Below are 20,180 nucleotides of genomic sequence, written 5' to 3'. Positions count from 1 at the left end.
TAAGGCTTGGCGGCATTATCTTCTGGGGGCCCGACACACCGTTACTGTGATTACAGATCACCGAAACCTGCAATATTTGAAAACCGCAAAAGCTCAATCCTCTAGGCAACTCCGTTGGGCACTATTCTTTGCCGAGTTTGACTTCATAATTACCTATCGACCTGGTACAAAAAACGGTAAAGCTGATGCCCTTTCTCGGATGGGAGTGGAAGAACATTTGATCAATCCTAAACCTGTACCTATCATTCCCGAACAAAGAATTCTAGGTGTAATCGCCACACAATCCATAGAGGAAGTTAAGGATAAAGGCAGGCTACTGGTAACTCCAGCAGACATACAGAATTGGCATCTGCAGGGAAAGGACTTTACGGTGAAGGACAACCTATTATATTTCCAAGAACGGTTATACCTGCCCAGCACAGATTTACAGAAAAAGGTAATCTCTTGTTATCACGATTCTTTAATGGAAGGACATCCCGGTATGACCAAGACCTCGGAAAAGATCAAGCGCTACTTCTGGTGGCCGTCTTGGAAAAAAGATATCAGAGACTTTAGAATGTCCTGTGGAGTATGCGCCCAAAACAAGAGTCACAAGGAAAAACCAGCCGGCCTCTTACGCCCTATTGACATCCCGCTTCGCCCTTGGAATACGCTTTCTATGGACTTCATCACCGATCTACCTCCATGCTCCGGATACAACACGATCCTAGTAATCGTGGACCTATTCGCCAAGATGGCGCATTTCATTCCACTCAAAGGCTTACCAACAGCAGCAACTCTGGCCTGAGAATTTCTCGAAAACATCGTCCGACTGCACGGTTTTCCTTCAGTTCTAATTTCGGATCGAGGTAGTCAATTTATTTCTCATTTTTGGCGAAGTTGCTGTCGGTCGGCTCAAATTGATGTGAGACTTTCGACCAGCCACCACCCTCAAACCGACGGACAAACCGAGAGGACCAATCAAACTCTGGAACAGTATTTGCGCTGCATGCTACAACAAACTGAGAAAACTTGGAAAGATATCCTTTGGATAGCCGAATATGCCTACAATAACTCTGTTCACTCGGGAACTGGGAAGACCCCGTTTTTTCTTTTATACGGTAGTCACCCTCGAACCTCGGAGTTGGATCCACTCCAAGATCTTGGAACACCAGCAGTAGACCACCTGCATTCTACAATCACCCAAGCCTTTAAGGAAGCCGTTTCTCACCTTCAAAGGGCTAAAGAACAATACAAGAAAGGAGCAGACCAACATCGGAAGGAAGCCCCCCAATATCAAGTAGGAGATCAAGTCTGGTTATCCACCAAATATCTACCTCTAAAAGGACCACGCACATTCAACCCAAGATACCTTGGTCCCTATTCCATCACTACCATAGTAAATCCAGTAGCGGTCAAGTTGGACTTGCCCCCTCACATGAAGATACATCCGGTCTTCCACGTCTCTCTATTAAAACCCGTGCAACCTCAAACCCGACTAACTACATCTCCAAAACCTATTCTAGTTGATGGAGAACTCGAGTTTGAAGTCAAAAGCATCCTGGATTCCAAGATCTCCAAATCTAAACTATTTTACCTGATTGACTGGAAAGGCTACGGTCCCCAAGAAAGATCCTGGGAACCTGCAGAATATGTCCACGCGCCTCGTCTAATCAAAATATTTCATCGAACATTTCCTAACAAGACCAAACCCCCGGAGAAGCCCGGTTTGGGAGGGGCCTTGAGGGGGGGTGCTGTCATGATCTCTGCTTCCAAAAGATCAGGACTTGCCCGACTCCCTTGGAAGCAGACCCATAACCCCGGTTCCGAGTGCCAGCCAGTCCCAATTGGGACCTTTTGGACCCTGTCCTGGCGCCAGTGGCACCAGGCTCATAAAGATGCCCAGTCCCAGCGCTGGAAGCGCCGGGCTCATAATGCTTGGGTGGACTTACCTGCAGCAGACCATGCTGCTTACTTACCTGCCAGTTGAACCCCTGATCCTCTTCTGTTTGGGACTACTTTTCCTGTTGGGTGGGGCAGGAGCCACTCCCTAGGTTCAGAACACTGGAACTCTTTTGGAAAGCAGGAACTCTTTTCTTAGGCGTGGCTGTGCAAGGAGACACCTAAGCACTACAGGAGGCTATTTAAACCACACCCGATGGATGAATCTTGCTTTGCGTTATTCTGCATTCTCTGCAGCAGAACGCTCATCGTGTCTTCTGCTTCGGATCCTGGGCCTAAGGGAACAAAGGCTTACCATCCTGGAATCCAGTCTTCAGCAGCACCTGTAAAGACAAAGAAAGAACAGGTTAGCACTACGGTCTTCAGTGGCAGCGCATCTCTTACCTGGTCCATCGGCTGTCACCAACGCCTCGCGCTGCATTCCGGCATCTGAAAGACAAAGGCTTACCTACTCTTCGCATGCTCCGGAGGTCTTCGCACTGCATTCCGGCATCTGAAAGACAAAAGCTTACCAGCTCGTCGCACGCTCCGGAGGCCTTCGGCGCTGCATCCCGCATCTGAAAGACAAAAGAAGGCGCGTTTAAAGACATTGGGCAACTTTATTACTCACGTGCCATTACTCCTTCCCACGCCGAATCCAGTGGGTATTCCAGCACCCTTCAGCTTCTCTAAAGCTCTGAACTTTTACCTGCAAGATAAAAGGGACAGTTAGTGCGCATCGTGAAGCAGGCTACAAGCGCTTACTTACGTGCTTCCAGGCGCTTCTATTCCTCACGCGGGTTCCATCCTCAACTCTCATCAGCCCGCCATCCACCATCGCCGGAACCCTGCAAAACAAGAGATATCATTACAAAAGACTTTTAAGACATTTGAAGTGCCCAGAACTTACCGTTCGTGCAGTTAACGACGGACAGCAGTCCTCTGAGGTCAAGAGGCCTGCACCCTTATCCAGTGAAGAAACTGGTTACGGCACCCTGCCCCGAGGCAGATGGAGAGCTCGGCGTTCACTTACCTAAGGTGAGGGTGTTAACCTTTGGGGTTCTACAGGAGAAGAGAAAGGGAAGAGGAGAGAGGCACCCAATAACCCCAGTTCATTAATCCCATATTTTCTATCTGCAGACATCTTACTCTTCGAGTCAGACATACAGTGCACAGAGGTCCAGCCCAAAGAGCCAACCGTGTGTTACACATCACCTTTGAAGATACGGCATTCACCCAGTCAAGACCGGCGCCTCTGCGGGAATCAGGTGAGCGTTACACCAATGGGGACAGCTAGCCTCCCAGTACGAACTGGCTTCAGTCAGGCACACTGTAGGACAAAGGACAGGAGAGATTCAGCCACCTCCCCCACTTCCTGTCCTGCCAGTCACTCAAAGAACATTTGTGGGCTTTTCGAGAAGCGGGCAAAGACAAAGGGACACCGCCCCCAAATGTTAGAAAAATGCATAAGAAAGGACAAGTCATCTTGTTCAGAGCTTGAAAATGTAAGAGCACCATTTTGGGTAAATGGTGTCCCTTGTGTCCCCTACCACAGCTGCGATAAATGTTCACAGAAAGTCTTGAAAAAGGTGCACTACCACCAGCCTGAACAGAGGAATGTCAGTGACAGTTTGTTACTGGAGAATCAAGAAAAGGGATACATTGTCTCCCCTCAGCCCTCCACTTAACGTGGGGTGTCCTGATCTCGAAAAATAAACCACATGAGTCAAAAAGTATCCCCTCACCTAGGTCACTTTAGGAGCTAGTCAGGCAGATAAAGAAACAATGGAGGGGAAGCTCTAGGAGCCTCCATCAACACTGCACAGTAGGTGTGGTGTGCTGTTTTTGTAAAATGTAGATGCCAAAAAGTTGGAGGAAAGCAGGACTGCAAGCAGAAGTACCAAAAAGTGGTTTAAAAGGTTCCATACACCAGAGTAAAAAGGAGAATGAGCGGGGGAAAAAGGTTCCCACTCACTCAGGAGAATTAACAATCAATCCAGGTGTCCAGCAAAGCAGTACTGGGGGACTCAAAGAGATTGGGGATTTCACACAAAGAAAGAAATGTACCCTAACAATTGCATTGGTGGGTGTTTTAGTTCAGTGCGTTTTCGATCTTGGGAAAGCAAAAACTAGAACATGAGCTGAAAAGAAAGAAGGTAGAAGATGAGGGAGGGGGTTTAGAGAAGACTTCATGTATTAGATAAGGTGTTGTAGCGTACTGCTGAGACCTCCAGTTCCCTTGCTAAATGTATTTTACACACAGTGATGTACCCATGAGTATGTGTCCAGACTAATGGTATTTCTGAACTAGAAAGGGTGAGTAAAGGGGTGAATACCTTCATAAGGAGAAGCGAAGTGGCCTTTTGTTGGGATGATATCAATATGTTTGGCCTGCCTGTATTCTCTTACATTACATCCATCAGTAGGGATTTGTTAGTCCCAGCTAAGAGGTACTTTTCTCCCCACATCTCAGTGTGTGGTTGGTTAAGCCTGCCTCTGATCAAAACTGTGTTGGAATGAACCACTCTGGTCAGTGATGGGTTTCTTCAGTCATTCACTGTGGTATAGTCCTTGTTGCTCAAGCCAAGGCAGTGTAGTTCTGTCACTAGTTGTTGTTTGGCCTTCTATGCCACCCAGTCTGTATTAGGAGGAATCTCTGGAATGTTAGTTTAGGGTTTGCATGCCTGATTTTAAATGTATTGCCATCTAAATCCAATTAACCCATGCAATGTTGGGTCTTTTGTTACAGATTGCTGGTCTCCGGTTTGTTTTCTTGATAAATCAAGATCTGATAGCACTGATCAAAGCAGAGGCTGCAAAAATAAATCAACAGTGAGGAGCAGCGTTTGCTTCGGCGGCTTCTTGCACCATTATTGACAACTCGCCCCAGCCCCGAGAGATGTGGACTGGATGGGTGCTGGATTACTGAACACTTTCCGGTTGGAGTCAAGGTTTTACACTTTGGAGAGCAATCGGAGTTCCACGTATTACAGAGCGAGAGACCTCAGACAGCAAATCGAAGCTGCTCAGACTACAAGACACTGATCAGTGGTTGAGTGGCAGCCACGGGATAATGGTTTATACTGCTTAACTCTGGAGGAGTGTCCATCTGCCAGACACTGTCGTTCCAGAAGTTAAAGAGCACTTTTATGGACATTGCTATTATAGTTTATCAGAGCATTGGACAGATTCCTAAATACTCTGCTCCACTACTTCTCTGTGCAGTGTTGCCATGGATAGCATCTAGACAACCTGCACTTCTCAAAAACATGTCAGCCTAATGGGCCAGTAACAGCATGCATCTCAAAGCTCATTCTTGAGTTGACTCCTTTGTTCAAGGGACAACATTCTTTCTTGTGTGGAAGAATGTTGAACCCTTGAAATGTGGTAATGTGCAAATCCTTGGTGATGCACTCTCAAATTGATTTTCACCCTCTTACCCCAGCAATAAAAAGTGGAATGTGACTAAGACAGACTGAGATTCAACAGTTCCTCAAATACCCTAGAAAGCTCCCAACAATGGCAGACATGTTGTGGGTAAACTTACTGTATACTCTGTGCCCACCAGGAAGGGTGCTGCAAATTTCTTATAACAGACACATGTTTAACACATTTCCAATTTTGACCTCATTCAGGTTTCAGTGGAGAGGAGCAGCTGTGGACAAGCCCTGGTTGGCAAAAGGCATGGGCTCAAAACAAACTAGATCTTGCTTGTCCCCGGTGTTACTGTAGGTAGTTTCTAAACACTGTATTTTCCCATTGCAATTCAGTAGATCTTTAATGCAAAAGAACAACAAAGCGACACTGCTTTCTCAGTTCATAAACATATTTTCAGCAGAACCTCAAAGAGCTACTAACACACAGTATAAATGGAGTGCTGCTACATCTCAAATTAAATACAATATATTAAAATGCCGTCTTGCTAATTGAGAAAGCTGCACAAAGCCCTGGTCTCGTTGTAGGGATATCTACACAGAGCTGAAACAGTGTTCATTGCCTTTGCACATGCTGATATACTTTGCGGCCGTAAACTCAAATTTGCAAGGGTATCCTGCGATTGTCAAAGATGAAATCCAGAATGTGTAAAATACCTGATCCGAGAAGAACCCATCTAAGGACGATTGGCCATTCAAAATGTTGCAGATTTTAGAGATGTTCTGGTTTCAGCATTAATGTTTTTCAGTTTAAATCTAGATTGTTACTTGTGTCAAATATCTAAGGAATTTAATGTATGATCTGGGGGAGGGGATGGAAGTAACAAAACGCAAACACCCCCTCAAGGTGCAGGTGATGTGATTAAATGTGGGGCTGCTTCAGTTTAGCATGAGGCAAGACTTTGAAGGCGTGGGGGACCCCGTGCCGGTCCCATATGGAACTATATTTGGAGTCATGCCAGAAAATGATCATCTCCCCCCGACTCCCACATGCATGTCATTTTCAAGACTCAACTGAAAAGGACTCTTGTTTCATCTGTTGATTTTTATTTTTGTTGAAAACGTATTGTGTGTAAATCTTTAGTTAAGATTTGTTCTCTGGTCTTTAGTGTTGAATTTCATCTCTACTACAGACAGAGAGCAGTATGAAATCGTCTATTGGTTTATTTTCAGAAATTCACAAATAAAATAAAATGCAACTTATTGTATTTTTTTACAACACAGGGACTTCAAAATGTGCAGCAATTGTCAATTGAAGAAATAAGCCCATATTAATAAAATACATATTTTTTGTATTGCATTCATAGTTATTTGATTTAATACAGCCTTTTGGTGGTGTTTTTCTCTTTCATAAAGTTGAATTCTGTTGGTGTTATTACCCAGTTTAAGGGTACTTCTAAAGTAACATAGATGTAATTCCATAAAAATATCTGTATAACTATTTTTGTGTGGTAGTTCTACCTTTTCGTTATTTAAAAAGCATAGTTCTGGTACATTCCATAGTCATTTTGTTCTTCAGTGAATATATAAAGGACATGCAGTGATGTGTTCCTGGTGCTTCTATTGAATGAAAACTATGCAAACAATAGCCGCCTTCTTTCCACCATAAAACCAATTTGTAAAACAAGTAATTTTCTCGTATTTTTAATTTCAGCATCCTTCTATGTATCTTTGTTTTGATTATCTTTTTATTAAAACATTTGTTTCCACCTTGACGTGCAGCGACACTGCATTCATGAATGCATAACTGGTGTTTCATGTTTTCAGGGTTTATATTGGTGGATTATTCTGGTGTTTTCCAGTTCTTTCAAAACTGGAAACTGTGTTTACACATGTATCCCCAAACAAAAAGTTAGACAACTGTATTTTTGTAGTGTATACAAAAATATCGTTTTTTGGCCGTATGTATGTCAGGTTGGTGCCGTACAGCACATGCATATTTAAAACACATTTTCTGCCCCACAAAAATGTTTTATTGTAAATATACTTTCTCACTTGGCACTAGCTTCACAATCCTAATTTGCTTGCATTCTCTTCATGACCTTTGAACATCCCACAAAACCTTTATTGCAAGTAGCTGTCTGCCAATTTTATTTTTCAAGTTTTGCTGAAACGGCAGAAAGAATAATTGGAGGGCCAGCCTTACCGTACATCTGTGGTGAAGCCATCTGTAGGCTGAGTTAAATTAATGATGATGGAAACTATTCAATGCCAACCCAAATATGTTGTAGAGTGATGCATTGACTATCTTGACGTTAAAGTTGTTTGTATGGTGATGGCTCCCTTGATCCAACACTCCATTACATACAACGATCCCACCCCAAAATTCTGGGACAAGAAGCCAGCTGTATTTGATCAGAATCTTTAATTGTATTAATATAGTAAATCAAAACAAAAGGTGGGCCCCTAACTTTATGCTGGGGGAGTCGCTGACAATATTATACAATCGCCGGCAAGAAGCTTATCTACAGAGGAGAAAAAGAACCTGCCTGGTTTTTCTCACTATTTTGTCAGTATACACACACTTCCATTCATAACAATAAAATCTCTCTGGCTTATTCTAGGCAACAATATACATTGTATATTCACGTTATCGCTGCTTGTCAGCTTTACCTTTCTTTATTTTACTCACCAACTGACAATTTGCTACTTTTCATTTTTTCTAACAGCAGCACATTTTTACATCAGAGGAAAAATATATATGGACATTTTGCTGGATTTTCTATCCCCCAAAACTTGGCTTTTGCTTAATACTTCTACAATGTGTACATGGTTCTGTTTCTAGTGTAGACAAGTATGGATAAAAACAGTGTGGTATGTTGAACACGTGGTTGCCTTTCAAGAGCATAGAACATTGTTTCATTTAAAAGTCACAAACTCCCCAAATTACAATTCTCTGAAGGGATAGAAACTAACACCGCAATCCGACTTGGCATTGGAAATCGGCTTACTGCAGAATAATTTCTTCTCTGTGTAATGTTAGTGTAAAGTTAGTCATGGTGGTTTAAATTGGCATACTTTTCTTGGGAATGGAGTGGAGAAACAAATCTCCCTCTTCCCACTTAAGGGTTTAGCTTCCCTCAATTTCTCTTTATATAACCCATGGCTTCAACAGATCAAAGTTGAATAATCCTCTTAAACTGTGAATATGTTGTGCACCAGTTCACAGTCCGTCCTAAAATACACCTGGGACAACACATAGATCCATTTATCCAGTTACTTTCAAAGGATAAAGTGTATTTCATGCAAAATAAAACAATGGTATTGTATTTTAAATCACTCCCCTCCGACCCCAACCCATTGCTTGCCTCATAGCGCAGTCCCCATTTAATGGCCTCCGTGATAAAGAATTTGTGAGCTCACATATTTAATTGCGCAGAGATTTTTATACTTTCACTTTTGGGCTTATCTTTTAAAAGGCCTATGACTGGTGGGATATCGCGGCTCCAGGCAACTTCACCCAGTCAGTTCGGTCTCTAATCTTTCCTATACTTCACAAATTGTCATTGCTTCATCTGGACCAAAGGTGGCTTTAAGGGGATCGTCCAGCTATTTCCAAGATATAATCCCATATCAGCACTCCTCCTGTTGGGCAGAGTTCCCCGTCTGTGGACTTTTCAAGCACATAGCTCTCCCTGGTTTCTGTATGTTTGGGATTAAATGGCCAATAGATTTTTCCCATGCAGCGTCATTTTCTCATTGGACGGGTTTTATCATTGGCTATCTTTCCATACTGACACTCCAAGTGATACATCCCACTGGGAGGAAAGGTCCAAATATTTGTGCATGTGACATGGGTAGGTTGTGGTCAGTTTGGGACCAGAATCCATTTTTCTTCAGTAACTTTAAATTACATGCGAATTCTGCATCTGCAAACATGTTACATGCACCAGTATTGTGAAATATGAAAAAGGTATTAAAATCTGTACATTTATTATTTCGTATATGTGAATATATTGTTTGGATTTAAATTATGGGGAAGTTTCCACTGAATGCAAATCTGTTTTTGCTTTTCAAATGACTGCAGCATTGCAAAGTTCTGGTTGCAAATAGTTTCCATTATTTGTGCAATTTAAATGAAATGTTTTCCTGTACTTTCTGTGTGCCATTTAGCTTAATTATTAACTTGAACGGCTGGGCTAGTTTTCAGGCTATGAAACAAACATGCACAGATTGTCAATCCGCCAGAGGTCAAAAAGGTCCAAATCTGTCTGGAGCTACATTTCTTTGATCCATTGAGCTGTGAAAACCAGACCTCACTGCATGGGACCAGCTTTCAGCCATAAAATAGAGAGAGACATTGAAAGCTAAGCTAATGTAATGCATGTGTTACTGCGGGTGCAGCCCAGCTTAATAGTTTTATCTAATGATTGATGAGAGCCCTTGCTCTGGCAGATGCCTGACCTCTGGTCATTAGAACTACTTTGCCTTGGCAACCAAGCCTCGGAGCCATGTATTCTGATAACCGATCTGCATTGAGTTCGCGTTCTGAAAGGGACATAGACATTAAACAGCACACAATGGTGTAGCTTTTTCTCTCAATTCAGCAATCTGTAATGTAACTTGTCAATTTAACACATGCATTTTTTTGTGCAATTTAGAATACTGAGATGGCATATTATATAGAAGAATGGCCGCGCTATGGTAACCTTCTTTTTAGGAGCAATGGTAATGGGATGGAATATTAGAGATGAAACACAGTGCACAATACACATTAGTGAATTTTAAAATACAGGGGTAGATTTGTGCCACAATTAAAAACATCTGCCTTTTTCATGATCGAAATGTACAAACCACACACACCATATTTGGCTCTTCAAACTGGTTTGATTTATATTGGATAAACTAAAGGTCTCCATCACTCTCCCCACACAGGCTGATGTTCCTATAGCAAGCAGGAGACGGGAGGACGTGCGCTTCATCCCGTTTTCGGATTACGAATAATTCAATGAATCATGGTTTGAAAAAGAGGAGATGAAGAATCATGAATGAATAAATTGAGGGATGGAAGAGTCCATGCACACATGAAAAGACCCACCGGCAGAACACAGTAAGCTGGCCAACGACAGAAAAGTCACAAGAACAGAATAGAGGGGTCCAGACAAAGAAATAAAGATAAAAAGAAGAAAAAAGAAAAATCTCCTAAAAGAAAAAAGATGGAGACCTTAATGAAAAGAATAATGATACCTCTCTTTTAAATATTGACCCCAGCGATTCTGTTGGGATATAGTCCTGAAGAAAGCTGCTAGATTAAATCTAATCCCGCTGAAACCGGTTCACCTTTTGGAGGTTTGAGGCGATACCCTGAACCACCAAGACTCTCAGATGAATTGAGAGTTTGGCTTAAGTACACCTTTTCATTTAAGCAGCAGATTAGATCTGCATGACCAGTTGGTTCTGGCAATAATAAAAAAAACCTGTGGTTTATGGTATACTAGAAGGAAGTATTAAAGTGAATAAAATAACTTCCGGAAGTGTTTTTTAGCTTGAGGAAAGTATTGAGTCAGTTTAGGGACCGTCTCTTCTCCTATCCTAGATGGGCGGCACAACAGCGCTTACTAAGGAATTTATACATCATCTAGGGGCAGTTAGTTTCTTCTAATGGGGTAATTTAGTGAGCTGTAGGCCACTACATATATAGAAGTTATGAACACAAATATCAAATAACTTTTTCCTGTGTGGTGTGATAAGATTTGTTGAGTATCAGGTAGAAGTTGCTGCTCGTAGGCTGTTGTGATTTTTGACATTCCTGTAGGAAGGATGTCATGGGCAGGGGTTGCAGTTCTAATGTGGAGATTTGTATTTCTACAAAAGGAAAGAGTATAAGAGTGCAGTTTGATCTTCTATTTCATTCTCACTTCTCCATCTCATCCTTAAATCCTTCTTGCTTTCCTGTCCCATGTCAAACTCTCTCTCCATGGGAAGTTGATTTTGGCAACCATCCATCTCCACCCTGTGACGAAACCAGGGTATTCGTCCCCTCTCGCTAGGGGGAAGCCCACCCCCTTTGCGGCTGACCAGCGTACATTATCTGCATATATGAGACCTGGAGAGACTGTTAATTTTGAATGCTCCCATTTTGAAACCACCAAACAGTGACACTTCTATCTGTCGTCAGGTAATACTGGATCTCTCCTGAAAACCAACATCAAAGAGCATCAGCAGAACAAGCTTATTTGGGAAATCACTTTGGATTCACTGAATAGTGACGTTTCCCCAAACATTTTGGCTACAGGCAATGCTGAACACAGCCTGCACACCATAGTCCGCGAAGGAGACTGTGCTGTTTATTCTTGTGACGTTTGAGAGGAGAGACTGGTACCAAGGGAGGAGAACTGCTACGCAGAGGTGAGCATCCACAGAATCGAAGTCCTGGAGGGGTGAAGCTACGCAGGGCCGTGGAGCCTGTGGCAGCAAAGAGGGCAAGCAAAGCGCTAGCTGAATGCCTGGGGTTGCTTTCTACCAGACTGAGGAGCTAAGGTCGGAGGAGAGGCAGATACGGAAACACAACCTTCGAAGGGATTGTGTCCTCCGACGTACTCCTTATCTTAGATATCTCCTTCCAGCTCTGCTGGCCTCGGAAATTTTTTCTCTAGAGGGCGCTGCGCGTCGACATCCTCCGAGTCGATGTCCCTCGACAGCCGCCGTATCGACATCATCCTGCCTATAAAGGCCGCGCGCAGCGTCCGTTGCTCAGTTCCGTTTTTCCGCGCTTACTCAGTGCCTCGGAATACCGTTGCTCAGTTTTGTCAGGTTAATCCTATTTACCTCAAGTTATTCGATACCGTACTCTATGGCTTCTTCGTCGGAACCGACAACTCCTCGGTCCGGCTTCAAAAAATGCTGAGATTGTGGGAAAAAGATGTCGCTGACTGACCCTCACAGAGTTTGTCTGTGGTGTTTGGGAGCTGAACACCATTGTTCGGAGTGCGAGGACTGTATGTCCATGACAGCTAAGGCCCTGAAGGAGCGTAGGGGGAAGCTGGAGAAAGGTAAGACTTTTAAAGCTTCTTCTTCCTCGACAAAGTCGAGACATTCGTCTCCTCGTCACCATTCGCGCTCCAGGTCTCAGAGTGGGTCCCCATCACTCCTCGAGATCGAAGCACTCGAAGAGGAGACGTCGAAGATCCCCTTCTCCGTCTTCCTCTTCCTCTGTTTCTCCAAATAGAATCCCTTGCCCCACGAAACATAGTTCCCGGGCTGAATGGGAGGAATTCCGCAAAAATATGATGTGCGTCTTCGAGAAAGCGGCCTCGACCCCCTCGAAGACTGCCGAGAGCGATGCTCTGGTCGAAAGACCCGAAGGTCAAAAACACTGCGAGTCGCAGTACCCGGCGAAGGAAACTTCTCGAGCGCGTCTCGAACCCTCGAGTATAAGACTATGACCTCAAAACGTTCTTCGAAGGTTCCGTCGACGCCGAGGTCGGTGTCTTCGACGCCGTTGTCGAAGGGACCTTCGACACACGGGTCTGTCGACTCGACGCCATCTTCGACACCGGCGTCGACGCCAAGAAAAGTCACGGTTACGACACACCCAGTGAATATCCCCAGGTCCTCGATGACGATGGCGTCGAGATTGTCGACTTCCTCGAGCAGAATCCCAATTCTGTCGAGGTCATCGAGGCCTCCGCCTTTGTTTTCGACGCCACGCCCGAAGCCTTCGGCGTCGACGACATTGATGTTTTCGAGGCCGAATATGACAAGTTTGGCACCCTCTGCCTTGGAGATGGGGTTTACACCCTTTATGAGTTCAGAACAATTGAGAACTATGTCCTCAATTATGGAAGAGGGTGAATTGTCTGAACAGGAAGACACATTTGAGTTGCAGGGACCTGCAACCCCAGTTAGAGAGGAGTTATCCTCTGAAGAACGCAGGTTAAAGGATGAGGTGGAGTTTGCTAGGCCAGACCCGGGGGAGCATGCTGAAACCCCCTATAGAGCCTTAATGGCCAGGATCACAGAATTTATGGGGTGGTCTGCACCTTCACAGTCTTTCCAACAAGATGACCTCACGGATATTCTTGACAAAGGCCCACAAGAGGATCCTGTAGTGCCCTTTCATAAAGCTCTTCAGAGGAAGATTATGACGAACTGGGAAACCCCAGATGTCGTCCCGGCAGTAAATAAAAAACTGTCTACAAAATACAGGGTATCTTCTGCAGACCCGGAGTTTTTGTCAAAACACCCATCCCCAGAAAGTCTGGTGGTACAGGCAGCATCTTCTACTGATGTCAAGACTGCTTACCCTACCGTCCCACAGGACAGGGACGATAAAAAATATGATGCTATGGCAAAGAAAGTTTTTTCGCGATGTAGCATGGCGTTAAAATCTGTTAATGCTACTTGCACCCTTGCTAGATTCAGCCATACACTTTGGCAGTGTGCTTCTACAGCGCTGACTGCATCCCGGAAGGAGAGGAAAGGAAGGCGTTCCTGAATATCATACAGGACGGTAAAGACGCTATGTGCGAATCCCTCCAGACGGGCATTGATTCGGCTGACAGTATCAGCAGAGCAATGGCGGCAAGTACAACAACCAGGAGATTCGCTTGGTTGAGAAAGTCTGGTTTTGCCCCAGATGTGCAAGCCAGGCTCTTGAACATGCCATTCGATGGCTCTTCTTTGTTCGGGAAAAAGGCAGATGACAGTTTAGAGAAACTGCAAGCAGCAGCAAAAGCCCTAGCTGCTGCAATCCGTCAGACACCTTTTCGTCCCACAGGAACCTCTGCGAGGGGCAAGTCCTTTCACTTCTACTCCGCATTCGGAAGAGGTAGAGGACGACCGGCTCAAAGGGGACACAGAAGAACTACCCGAGGTGGACGGGGTAGATATTCAAAAGCCGCAGCAACAGCAGGTGCCTCTTTACCATCGGCATCTGCATCAGCCGCCCCAAAACCACTCTGAGGACTTCCCTCACAGGACACCTGTAGGAGGCAGGTTGACTCAACATCTGGCGGAATGGCAGGCTATCACGTCAGATGCTTGGGCATTGGAAACAGTTGCCCAAGGTTACTGCCTGCCTTTTCCTACGCATACCTCAGAGTCATCCACCGGGGATCAGCTCTCAGAAAGCTCCAGATCCGCTCCTCTTGCAGGAAATTTTGGACCTGCTAGAGAAAGGTGCCATAGAACCGGTACCTGTAGCGGAGAGGAACAAGGGCTGGTACTCCCCTTACTTTCCCATTCCAAAGAAAGACGGAGGACTGAGACCCATCTTGGACTTGCGAGAATTGAACACATTCCTCAGGAAAGACAAATTCAAGATGGTCACTCTTTCTCAGATCCTCCAGGCCCTTCAGTTCCAGGACTGGTTGGTATCTCTGGACCTTCAGGGCGCTTATTTCCATGTGCCTATCCATCTCAAACACAGGAAATACCTGAGGTTTGCAATTGGCAACTCTCATTATCAATTTCGAGTGCTGCCATTTGGGCTGACCTCCGCCCCGAGGGTCCTCACCAAGTTAATGTCGGTAGTGGCTGCAAGTCTAAGGAGGGAAGGGATTCACGTCTACCCCTACCTGGACGATTGGTTGATCAGGGCTGTATCTTAGGAACAAGCTCGGATCCAGCTAAATCACGTTTGCCACTCCCTTCACAGACTGGGCTTCTCCCTCAATTTAAAGAAGTCTCAAATGATACCATCGCAGAGACTCCAGTTCATAGGAGCGATCCTGGACACTTCCCTGGGAAAAGCCTCGCCACCAGAGGTGAGGGCTCAAGATATTCTACAAATGGTTACCAAGTTCCAAGATGCCCAACGTCTCCCAGCCTTCGACTTTTTGAGGTTGCTAGGCCTCATGGCATCCTGCATTTTCCTAGTGCCAGAGGCTCGCCTGAGAATGAGATCCCTCCAGTGGACACTGAGGACTCAGTGGTCACAATTCTCAGGGAGAATGACAGATCTTCTTCAGGTTCCCGACAGGGTGGCTCGAGACCTTCAGTGGTGGGCCTGTCAGGAGAACATTCTGAAAGGAGAACAGTTTTGGCAACCCTGGCCGGAGATAACAGTAGTCACGGATGTCTCACTCACGGGGTGGGGAGCCCACGCCAACGACTTGACCATCAGCGGTCGTTGGTCTCCATCGGAGTCCAGACTACATATCAACCTGTTAGAGCTGAGAGCCATCAGACTTGCGCTGAAGGCGTTCCTGCCAGCTGTACAAGGGAAAAATGTCCTGATAATGACGGACAACACGGTGGCCATGCATTACCTCAACAAAAGAGGAGGCGTAGGATCACTACCCCTGTGCAGAGAGGCGATGCAGCTCTGGTTTTGGGCAATCCAAGAAGGAATCTCTCTATCAGCAGTTCACCTAGCCGGAGAAAAGAACTTTGGGGAACCCCTCAGGTGGATCTGTTCGCCACCAGCGTCAACAGGAAATGCGATCTGTTCTGCTCAAGGGAATTTCCCCCGAGAGGAGCTCTGGGAGACGCGTTCATAGTGGATTGGGAGTTTCCGCTTCTGTACGCGTTCCCACCGGTCCCTGTCATTCCTCAAATGATCAGGAGGTTGAGAAGATTCCGGAGAACCATGATCCTAATTGCCCCGGATTGGGCCAGGAGAACGTGGTACCCGGACCTTCTAGACTTGTCCATCTGCCCTCCAATTCGACTTCCGCTCAGAGAGAACCTACTCTCACAGAAGGGAGGTCAGGTTCTGCATCCAGACATCAAAACCCTCAACCTTCACGCTTGGCTTCTGAAAGGCTGAGGTACAAGGATTGGGACCTCCCTGATGATGTTATGGAGGTGTTGCTTTCGGCAAGGAGGCCAGCAACAAAGTCTTTATACCGCTGCCGTTGGAACAGATTTTGCAGCTGGTGTAGAGAACAGAATATCAACCCCTTTTCATGTGGTACACCAATGGTTTTGTCCTTCCTACTCTATTTGGTGAATTCAGGCCTTCAAGTTGGCACCATTAAGGGCTATCTCGCAGCGCTATCCATCTTTAAGCGCACTGCGGAATAACCATCCTATTTCAAGTTACCCTTGGTAATACAGTTTCTAAAGGGGTTAACCAATGTTTATCCCCCAAGACCATTCCAAGTTCCCCTATGGGATTTAAACGTAGTCCTAACTTTCCTGATGGGCACACCTTTCGAACCACTCCATTCTTGTTTGTTAAGATTCCTTACCCTTAAAACTGTTTTATTAATAGCACTTACATCTGCTAGAAGGGTGAGCGAATTACAAGCTCTTTCTTGTAAACCCCCTCATACAATCTTTCACAAAGACAAAGTTGTCCTACAAGTGAAGCCTAATTTCCTCCCAAAGGTGGTTTCTGAATTCCATATCACTCAGAAGATTATCCTACCATCTTTCTATCCTCCTCCTCATCCGGGGAAAGAGGAAGAGAGGTTACAAAGGCTGGACCCTAGAAGGGCTTTAAGTTTTTACATCAGTAGACTAGCCAGGATAAGACAGGCAGACCAGCTGTTTGTAGGTTACACAGGTCACAAGCTGGGGTTACCAATAACTAAGCAGACCATTTCCAGATGGACCATTCTAGCCATTTTGAAATGTTATAAACTGGCAGGGAAAGAGCCCCCTCAAAACCTTAGGGCTCATTCGACCAGAGGTATTGCAGCTTCATCGGCCCTCAAAAGAGGTGTGCCGGTTAAAGACATCTGTGCGGCCTCTACATGGTCGTCCGCCCATACCTTTACACGATTTTACAACTTGGATTCCTCCTCCAGTCAAGAGACTAGGTTTGGAAGGGCTGTACTGCACTCTATTCATCAATGGAAGACAGCGTGAAGTCAGTACTCCCTCCTCCAATAATAGAATACTGCTATGGGAGCCTATCTAAGATAAGGAATACGTCGGAGGACACAATCCCTTCGAAGAACAAGTTACTTCTTACCTTGTAACGTTCTTTCGACGGGATGTTCCTCCGACGTATTCCTTATCGACCCTCCCACCCATCCCCGCAGTTCTACTTCCCTTGTTGTTGCAGCTAATGCTCCTTCAGGGTGATTAGTCTAGTCCAGACAGAAATACTGTGGGCTACAAAACGGAACTGAGCAACGGACGCTGCGCGCGGCCTTTATAGGCAGGATGACATCGACGTCGATACGGCGGCTGTCGAGGGACATCGACTCGGAGAACGTCGACGCGCAGCGCCCTCTAGAGAAAAAATTTCCGAGACCAGCAGAGCTGGAAGGAGATATCTAAGATAAGGAATACGTCGGAGGAACATCCCGTCGAAAGAACGTTACAAGGTAAGAAGTAACTTGTTCATCTCATTTGGTGGCACGACCATGAAGAAGCTGTGGTGGACCGATAGGTTTGTAACGGACGCTGAGACCAGACCACTGGAGGAGCCTGGGTTCCCCAGCTCCTCACATGTCAGTCCAGTAGCTACTGAGCCAAGTAGCAATGGGGAGAGCCGACGAGGTTACAGGAGCCTGAGAAACCCAACGGAAAATATACTGCTACAATGCATGAACTTTGTGACTAATGAATGGAAAAGATATCAAGGCTACAGGAGCCTGAGAAACTAGTGTGTGCAAACAACCTAGGAAAAGGGGATCAAGAAAGATCCTGAGGAATTCAGAAGTAGAAAAAACCCTATAAAAAGTGGACTAAGAAGAATACAAATGTTGTGATTGATTGAGAAAAACTATCAAGGTTACAGGAAGCTGAGAAACCCGGATGTGCAAAAACCCTATGAGAGGGATTGGAAGTAAAACAAGAAACCCAAGAGTAAGAAAATTGTATAAAAGATGGACTGAGAGAAATACCAACACTGTGTATAACAGCTGAGGAAAGCTATCTAGGTTATAGGAGCCTGAGAAACCAGAGGATCACTCCTTTCCTGGGCAAACGTCTGGAAAAGTTGCCCATCTCCAAGTGAACTTTTCACAATAAAACTGTTGGCTGTCTCCATGACCACCAGTCTTGTTTCAGAGCAGCCAGAGGCATGGGAACTGCTCTCGTGAACACCTGTGAAGATCTGCTCTACAATCTTGACTACAGCACCCCTTCTATCCTCATCCTCCTTGACCTTTCCTCTGCTTTCGACACGGTCAGTCGCACCATCCTAATCAACCGTCACCGTGACCTGGTAATCACAGATCACGCCCTGGAGTGGCTGACCTCTTTCCTCCTGGACTGACCCTCCCAGGTCCAACTTGGATCCTTTCTCCCCACCACCTCCCTCTCCACATGTGGTGTTCCCCAGAGCTCTAACCTCTCACCCTGGCTCTTCAATCTCTACGTGGCCCCTCTGGCCCACATCATCGACACCTTCTGCTCTAACTTTCAGTGTTCTGATGACACGCTCTTTCTGGCTCCCTACAGCCTCCTATCCTCTCTCGCACATTCCAGACTGTCTATCTGCGATTGAGGATTGGTGCGCCTCCAACAATCTCTGCCTTAATGCCAGTAAGACAGAGATCCTTCCCATCGGGACCCTTGCTCCTGCTTTCCATTGCACTCGGGCCACCCTCCATAGGCCCTCTTCATTTGCATTCCTGTGAGGCAAAAAACCTTGGTGTCATATTCGGTTCCAATCTTTCCTTCTCTCCTCACATCACAGACTTTTCCAAGAAGGCCCACTACCAGCTGCACCTCCTCAGTGGTACTCTTCCTTTTGTCACTTTAAACCAGAAGTTCATTGTCTCCAGAGCCCTGGTTCTCTCTAGGTTGGACTACTTTAACAGCCTCTTTCTCAATCTGCCTTCCCCTGCTCTCCACTCTCTGCAACTAATCCAGAACAGGGCTGCAAGACTTATCCTTGGCCTCAAGCCCAGGGACCGTATCTCTCCAGCCCTGAAATCTCTCCACTACCTTCTGGTAGTTGCAAGGATCAAGTTTAAGACCCTCTGCATCGTCCACAAGGCTTTCTGGGACCAGGGCCCACACTACATTCAACACTCTTTTCCTTAATACCTTCCTTATCGAGCCTTTCGCTCTTCTGCCACCAACTCTCCGAGGGTCAGACAGTTCTCCAGGCACAGAGTAGGGGGCAGATCACTTTCCTCTGCAGGTGCCTCCCTCTAGAAGCCTCCCTGCCCATCTCAAACTTGAGCAGAACTACCTGAAGTTCCGGAAGCAGCTTTAAACCTTCTTTTTCTCTTCTGCTTTTTTTCTCCCTCCCTCCCATGCTGAGCTACCTGTCTGCTTTGCCGACTGGTTGTTTGGTTACCCTCAGAGTCTCACCGGGTACCTGGCTCCTGTTGACTGGTCTCCCCCGCACTGCATCTGGGCCTGACGCCCACTAGGGACCGTAACTGGAACCTCTACAGTCCCCTGCCTTCTTGCACTTCCCCAGAGCGGCGCTGTCCTGGCTGCACTTACTCAGAGCAATGCTGCCCAGATTGCACTTTCCCCTTCCCCCACCTTGCACTTCCCCTGTCCTTTTCCCCTGCACTTCACGTTACCACACTTGCACGATCTGAATGACACAAGGCCTAGTAAGATTGTGTCTTTCCTCCCTTCGTACACTCCCTTGACTTGTTGCACCTAGAAACACGTGTACTGGTGCATTATAAATGACTTATCATATCATGTAAACAACCTATGAAAGGAGAGGAAGAAACAGACACAAGTATTTGAATCAAGGCTAAGAAAGCCTAGGAAACTGCAAAACTACAGAATTTTGGGGAATCTCCCAACAACTGAAGCAAGAAACAGCTAAATCATTATTTTTGTTTTCAAACCATTTCGGAGGAATGGTGTCAAGTAACAGTTGCTTTGGATATATTTACTTTGAGTTAGAGACCAGGAAAGATAACCCGCTGGAAACAAAAAACCCTTAAAGACTATGAACTATCTACGTGTGAACTGGGCCAGGCATAAGCCGTGTTGAGATTCTTGCACCAA

At 45.7% G+C, this 20,180-nt stretch overlaps 1 protein-coding gene across 2 annotated transcripts in view; it reads left to right on the top strand.

The window, feature by feature from the left end:
* MCRS1 (microspherule protein 1) overlaps positions 1-7,069 on the top strand; it is a 700,973-nt gene extending 693,904 nt beyond the window's left edge. Inside the window, exon 15 of one of the 2 annotated variants that reach the window (XM_069653718.1) lies at positions 4,670-7,069. In XM_069653718.1, coding sequence (XP_069509819.1) covers positions 4,670-4,756 — 87 coding nt within the window. In that variant the 3' untranslated portion in view covers positions 4,757-7,069. The remainder of the gene's footprint in view (positions 1-4,669) is intronic. The other variant, XM_069653719.1, reaches the window with a different exon arrangement.
* Positions 7,070-20,180: the final 13,111 nt, after the last annotated feature.

Source organism: Ambystoma mexicanum, chromosome 3q (genome assembly GCF_040938575.1).
Source record: "Ambystoma mexicanum isolate Mex_15411 chromosome 3q, UKY_AmexF1_1, whole genome shotgun sequence".
In the NCBI taxonomy this organism is placed as follows: Eukaryota; Metazoa; Chordata; class Amphibia; order Caudata; family Ambystomatidae; genus Ambystoma; species Ambystoma mexicanum.
Note: the sequence above shows the minus strand (reverse complement) of the source record. Positions and strands in the feature narration are given on the sequence as shown.